At 68.4% G+C, this 6,649-nt stretch overlaps 1 protein-coding gene across 1 annotated transcript in view; it reads right to left on the bottom strand.

The window, feature by feature from the left end:
• The window catches only part of PIEZO1 (piezo type mechanosensitive ion channel component 1), a 22,313-nt gene extending 16,146 nt beyond the window's left edge, over window positions 1-6,167 (bottom strand). The window contains exons 1-10 of the mRNA XM_029926091.1: window positions 5,984-6,167; window positions 5,067-5,109; window positions 4,797-4,935; window positions 2,801-2,969; window positions 2,478-2,691; window positions 2,216-2,387; window positions 2,025-2,138; window positions 1,843-1,936; window positions 1,039-1,139; window positions 473-733 (exon numbers count right to left, since the gene is read on the bottom strand). Coding sequence (XP_029781951.1) covers window positions 473-733; window positions 1,039-1,139; window positions 1,843-1,936; window positions 2,025-2,138; window positions 2,216-2,387; window positions 2,478-2,691; window positions 2,801-2,969; window positions 4,797-4,935; window positions 5,067-5,109; window positions 5,984-6,152 — 1,476 coding nt within the window. The 5' untranslated portion in view covers window positions 6,153-6,167. The remainder of the gene's footprint in view (window positions 1-472; window positions 734-1,038; window positions 1,140-1,842; window positions 1,937-2,024; window positions 2,139-2,215; window positions 2,388-2,477; window positions 2,692-2,800; window positions 2,970-4,796; window positions 4,936-5,066; window positions 5,110-5,983) is intronic.
• Window positions 6,168-6,649: the final 482 nt, after the last annotated feature.

Genomic DNA, 6,649 nt, shown 5'->3' with positions numbered 1-6,649 from the left:
GCAGCTGGGGGGGTGGGGCAGTGTCACCAGGAGCCAGGACACCCAGCCAGGGCCCAGCCCACGGAGCCCCGGGCCGCAGGGCCCCCCCTTCGCGCCCCCTCCCTCCCCGCAGGCGTGGACTGACCGTGTCGCAGAGGCGTGTGGACACAAGCTTGCACACCCACGCCCACACAACCTCACACAAACACGTGCACACACAGCTCTCGTAAGAAGATATGACCCAGCACAGCCATCCGGACACGATGCGCTCTCATCGGGGACGCAGTGGGGGCACAGAGATCCCCTGACACCGAGGGGGCAGCTGACACTCGGGGAACCGCGTCAGGGACCCAGCGGCGGCGCCACGATGACACAAGGTCACCATTTGTTCACTCGGCGCTGATTCAGCCACCGCTCCGGGGCTCCTGACAGGACCCTGTGGGGACTGCGGGCCGCGAACGCGACACCGCCCCGCGGCCCTGCCCGCACTCACCATGGCACCGAGGTCCAGGCAGGGGTAGCGGGTGTGCTCCAGCCCCAGCTGCCGCAGGCTGACGGGGCCCAGCGTGGCGGGCAGCTCGGGGCGCAGGTCCATGGCCCACACGTAGCGCAGACCGCACAGCGCCAGCCCGTAGAGCAGGAGGAAGGGCGAGCAGAGCATGGCCAGCTGGTGGCGGCTGCGCACCGTCCAGATGAGGCAGGCCCAGAGCAGCAGCACGAAGGTCAGCCAGCTGTGGTAGGTGATGCTCCACACCTGCACGGCGGGGCGGGGCGGGGGTGGGGGGGCGGTGGGCGGGGGCCCTGGGCCCCGCCCCAGCCACGCCCCCATCCCACCCACACCTCCACCCTGCCCCACATCTGAGGCCAGACACGTGTTCCCAAACACACCCGCCCACCACCCATAAAGTGTGCGCGTGCACACACGCACATGCACACACGCAAGCCACAGCATTTCTGGCAAAAGGCACTCAGGCCGCCGTCTGCCTCCCAGAATGCCACGAGGGAAGCAGCAGGTGGAGGCCCCTAGGGCCGGGCCTGTCCGGGCCGTCTGCTCCTTACCATCATGGCGATGAGGGCACACACATAGCTCTGGTCCATGATCAGATGGCCCAGGCCGTGCAGTGGAGACATCTCTCTGGGCTCAGATGGTCTGGGGTGCACTGAAGGGTAGGGGACAGAGGTCACCAGAGAGCCGGACCCCAGCGGGGGCAGCTCCAAAACCAACAGGCCGGAGCCCCTCACCCACAGCAGACTCGGCCCTAGAACTCGGCCAGGGGCCCCCCGTGGGAAGGACGGGGCATGTTCGGCAGACGGCCTGCAGTGGGCTCCTGTCTGACACTGTCCCCGGCGTGCCACGGGACCCTGGGCAGCCCTCACCCCATGCCACATCTTGGTTTCCAAGCCTGTGAAAGGACAGACCAGACGAGACGGCCCCAAGTCCCGTCCAGCTCTGTGCGCAGGCACATCCCCTGGGGCAGCTGCAGAGGCCACCATTTCACCTCCTGCTTCATGCAAAATGGGAAGCCAGCCTCAGGGGAAAGAGAGAAGTGCCCAGAAAAATGCCCCGCCCTCCCCATGGGGCCACTGTGGACACAGGGCTGCTGGGCATAGCCAGCCAAGAGAAGCTGGCAGCCTGGGCCACAGGCCCAGTGCGGAGGGGCTGGGGGATGTGGGGGGGGGACAGTCCAGCCCTCTGGGAACCAGGAGGCAAGGTCTCCGGCAGCTGCCCGCCCCTGTCCCGACCCCTAGGCAGCACAGCTGGAGAGATCAGCAGGGAAGACCACCTGGTGGCCACCAGGGGGCAGCACCAGCATGCCTGCGGCAGGTGGTGTCCCTGGTCAGCGGGGGCAGTGTGGCACTCACGGGGGCGCTGCAGGGCGGGGCTGTGGCCGGTCAGGTCGTGCACGGTGCAGTTGTCGGTCTCCCACTCAGACCCCGTGGTTGCGGGTGGCGCGGGCTGCAGAAAGAAGCCAGCGGAGGGCGACCCGGTAAGCCAAGCCCGTGGGCAGGCAGACTCGGGTGGCGCGCCCCGTGTGGCTCCTTACCTGGGCAGCCCCCTCCTCCTTGGTGGCTCCAGCCCCGCCCTGGCCCTGGGGCCACTGGTCCGCCTGAGTCAGCTCCACCTCCTGCTGGTCATCGCCCCCGGCTGCTGCCTTCCTCTGCGGACACCAGAGCCCCACTCAGCTCCCAGCCCGCGAGCTGCCCGGAGTGGGGAGGACGCGGGCCCAGGCCTCACCTGGCCCGGGGGCGGGCGCGGGCGCAGCTTCAGGAGCGAGGCCACCGTGTAGTAGAGCAGCAGCAGGACGCCGGGGCTCACGTAGACCGGCCAGTCGTGGCTGGTGTCGAGGGCCAGCGCGTTGGGACTGGAGCAGTTGCGATAGACCACCAGCGCCTTGAGACCCAGCACCCTGCCCAGAGAAGGTGAGCGGCTGAGCTGGGGAGCGGGCAGGCGGGGCCAGGCCAGGGCAGACAACAGGGCCGGCGCAGGGGAGCCCCACCTGGCCCAGATGCCGGCAGGGGGGAGCATGGCCTGGGCGAAGGGCGTCTGGTAGCAGTAGATGCAGACGAGGTGGCCGGCGCCGAAGCAGCCCACCATGACGCAGAGTGTGCTGAAGCCCAGGGGGCTGATGGGGAAGTGGCAAGCCCACCAGGTGCAGATGGCCAAGAAGACCAGGAAGTAGAAGCTGGAGAAGGCTGAGGGGTGGGCGATGCCTGCAGGGCAGGGCAGAGGCGTCAGGGCCATGCCTGGCCGGCCCAGCGACACCCCTCCCCCCACCAGCCGGTTGGTGCTGGGGCCCCTGCTCCTCGCCCAGAGGGTTACCTGCCAGTGCCAGCAGCAGGATGGCCAGGGTCCGCCCGGCCGCCACCAGCAGCCAGTGGGCCGTCACCTGGAACCGGGTGGCCAGCCGTGACCTCTGCTTGGGGGCCGGCACAGGAGCTCCGTGAGACCCCACCGGAGAGCCGGCGTCCCCTTCCCTGTCGTCATCGTCCTGCCGAGGTCACGGGGAGGGGCAGGGGTCAGGTGCATGGCACTCAGGCCACATGGGGAGGGAAGAGGCCTCCCTCAAGTTCACAGCCCCGCAGGCCCTCCTGGAGGCCGCCCACCCCGGCCCTGGTGCACGGTGCCTGACCCAGGCAGCCTGACCTCAGATTCTCCTGGAACGCAGCAAGTGCCTGTTTACCTCCCTTTCTAGCCCAGGAGGACCCCGAGGGCAGGGCGGGCCCCCAGATTCCTGCACCGGTCCTCAGAGCCCCGGCACCCGAGAGGCCCCAGTGTGTGCACACTGCCGCCGCCCTCACAGCCCATAGAGCACTTCTAGGCCCGCGCCTCTAGGTCCCATGGCTGAAGCCACACTTTCCCCAGGAGGAGAGGAAACGGGGGTGCAGAGGAGACCCCGAATCTACAGCGGGGGGGCACCCGGTTTGACCCTGCCCGCTTTCTGCCATCTGGGGAGTCCTGGAGAGCCAAGGGCAGGCGGGCCGGCCAGGCCTTACAGAGACCCGGGCCTCCGGCCCTCTACTAGGTTCCCCAGAACGGAGCCATTTCCTGGATGCCCAGCCCCCCGCCCCACACCCCGCCTGCGCGCCGGACGCCTCCCCTGGGCCTCTCCCACAGGGCAGCTCTCGGCGTCCGGGCTGAGCCCGTGGGAGCCGGGGACCACGTCCCAGCTCCTGCCTCCCGGCCGTGCAGCCTCCGGCAGGGCACCTAACCTCTTCCAGTCACTTCCCAGCTGTCAGGTGGGGGTGGGGACCAGATAGGTGTCCGCCTCAGGGAGCAGGAAGGGGGTGGGGAGGCCCCAGGGAGGAGTCCCTGAGCAGTGACTGGAAGGAAGGGAGGGGGCAGGCCAGGGGAACGGGGGTACAGGACAGCTGGGACCCCAGATTTCCGAGCAGGAGGCCCAGGGCCCTGAGAGGTGGGCGACCCCAGCCAGCCCAGCGGGGGAGCGTTCACCAGGCCAGCGCACAGCTGGCCGCGGCCGTGGGAACGTGTCCTCAAGCCTGTGCCTGTCACGGGGACAGGGCAGCTGCTGGCTGGACAGGCAGGTGCTCGGGACGTCCGGCGGCCAGTCCTGGCTCCAGCCCCGACTCGCCGGCACAGAGGGCTTCGCAGAATTTCCTCTCTGGCCCTCTCCCTGCGCAGCCGGCTGGCCGCCCTCTGATCATGCGTGCGGGTGCCCGTGACATGCGGGTCAGGATCCGTGTGCACGGCTCCACGCACACACGGTCCTGCTGGGTGGCATCACATGTACATGCAGGCGGCTTCAGGCTTCAGAACTCACACCGGCGGAGGGTACCCCCCAGCCCCTCGCTCTGAGGTCTGCCTACGCTGGCCACCCCAGCCAGTGAGATGGCACAGGCTCTCCTGTCCCCCGAGGACACCCAAGGAAGGTGGCCCGTCCCAGTCACCGGGCAGACCAGAGTCCAGCCCCCTGTGCCACCAGGGCAGTGCCGTGCTGTGAGAGCAGTATGGGTGGCTGGCCCCCCGTCCTTCTCTAGATTTCAGGATCGAGTCCAGCCCTCTCCTAGCAGAGCTGTTCCGGGAAGCCCTGGTCCCATCAACAAGGGAGGCAGAGGCGCCCGGGGCCCCCCGGGGCCCACACAGGGGCTCCCACGTGAAGCTGACGGGCAGCCCCTCGTCCTGGGGACGCGACATACACCTTCTCCCGCCCCTGAGGCCTCACCTCTTCACAATGAGCACAAATGCACTGGTAAAACGAAGAATTACAAATTCGTGTAAAAAAGGAAAACAAAGTCAAATAGTCCTCAAATGGCTGGGAAGGAAGCACGCCCCCCCCCCCCCCGCCCCGGCACCTCACCTGCTCCTGGGCGCACTGGCTCGGCCGGGCTCCCCGCACCAGGCGCCCACAGAGGCCGAGGCACACGGCGGAGACCACCAGGACGCCCAGGTCAGGGGCCACCAGCCGGATGGCGTTGGGGATGTCCTTCAGGTCCAGCCTGGGAAGGGGCAGGAAGTGCTCACTGGTTGGTCCCGGAGGACAGGGACTGGGGGGGACAAGCAGGGAAGAGGGGACCCCAGGTGCTCGAGGCCCCGGGCCGGGCCTGGCAAAGGAAGGCAGGGGACTCACCTTGTCAGCCCTATGTGCTGGGACACGTTCTGCCAGGGGCCGCCTGCAGAGAGAGGCACGGGCTGGGGTCAGCCACGCTGCCAGGGACGACAGAGCGCCTGGCCTCTGGGCTGCCCACAAAATGCTTCCTCTACCAGTAGGGAAACTGAGGCCCAGCCAGGCCCAGTCAGGGGGGTGGAGGCCCGGAGGCCCACCTGGCAGAATGGGGATTCACAGCCAGGAGCCCAGACTGGGCCTCAAAACCACCAGCAGAGCCCCTCCCCACTCTGGGGTCTGCGTGGGAGGCTGTCCCCCAGACAGGAGGGCCTGTGCAGCCACCAGGCACTCAGCTCTGCTCCACGCCCCGGCTTCTAAACTGGGTTTGGACACGATCGCCACGGGATGAAATCAGAGCAGGGGGGAGGGGCCGTGCTGGCAGCACCAGCTGTGGGCGCTGGGGACCCAGGGTTCACATATCTGGAGTCTGGGGCGCCAGGGCCGCTCCTTTCTGGAGCTGGGGGGTGGGTGTCAGTTGGAAACATTGCAGGGGAGGCCCAGAGCAGCGGGTGGGCAGGGCACTGAGGGCCACTGGCGCCCGCGGCCAGGTCTCCAGGTGCCAGAGGAAGATGCTGACGGAGGGAAGGGCCTAGAAGGCCGAGGCTGCCCTGAGGGCCAAATTTCGGGGTCTAGAATTAGCACTCTGCCTCACTCGGCCCAGCCCCAGGCCAACCGTCACTGGCTCTTAGGCCAGGCCACGTGGGCTACACAGAAATTGTGGACAGGAGCTCAGGGACCAGCCCGTATTAGGCAAAGCCTGGCTGAGGCGGGGCGGCGGCCTTTCCCGGGACTCTGGCGCCCCCGCCCTCTCGCCTGGCCTCCAGTGGCTCTCCCGGGCCTGCTGCCCCGGGCACCCCCTTCCCAGGCCCGTGGAAACTCACAGCTTGGCCCCAGGAGCTGGTCCAGGCGGGGCACGGTGTGCAGGCATATCTGGAAGGCCAGGTGGGCAGCCAGGAAGAGGAGGCTGAAAACCAGCAGGGCTCGGAGGAGGCGACCAGTGTGGCCTGTGGGCAGAGGGGACAGGCTAGCACAGGGCCTTCTTTCGCCCATCCTAGGGGACCTGCATCCCACTGGAGCCTGGGAGCCAGACCAGGAGCCCCCAAGCTCAGGCAGGGATGGCCCCAGACAAGGCCCCGTGTGTCCTGCTCCTGACAGGATGTGACAGCTACAACCAGGCCGGACCCTGCGCCTGGGGGAGGACTCGCAGAGCCTTGGGGTCACTGCTCTGAGTGGGGGGGGGGGCAGCTCGCACTCCGTGCAAGGAACGGAGGCTCCAAGGGGCTTGCAGAGCTCGAGTCCTGTCTCAGGACGTGGCTGGAGCGGCCTCCTGCTCCGGCCCCTCCAGCGGGAGCCCCAGAGCCTCGCCATGCCGCCAGCTGACTCCTTCCTGGCTCGGGGACAGAGGCGTCACCTTCTCCTGCCAGAGGCTGGCAAGCTCAGGGCCCGTGCTCAGTTGTGTGCCCTCCCCCAGGGGTGGCCCAGCAGGTGAGGGCCCTGCAGCGCCGTGTGAGCAGCCGCTGGGGAGGCCGAGGCCAGTCCCTGTCCGC

Source organism: Suricata suricatta, chromosome 16, assembly GCF_006229205.1.
Source record: "Suricata suricatta isolate VVHF042 chromosome 16, meerkat_22Aug2017_6uvM2_HiC, whole genome shotgun sequence".
In the NCBI taxonomy this organism is placed as follows: domain Eukaryota; kingdom Metazoa; phylum Chordata; class Mammalia; order Carnivora; family Herpestidae; genus Suricata; species Suricata suricatta.
The sequence above is the reverse complement of the archived record's forward strand: the minus strand, read 5'-3'. Positions and strand labels throughout refer to the sequence as shown.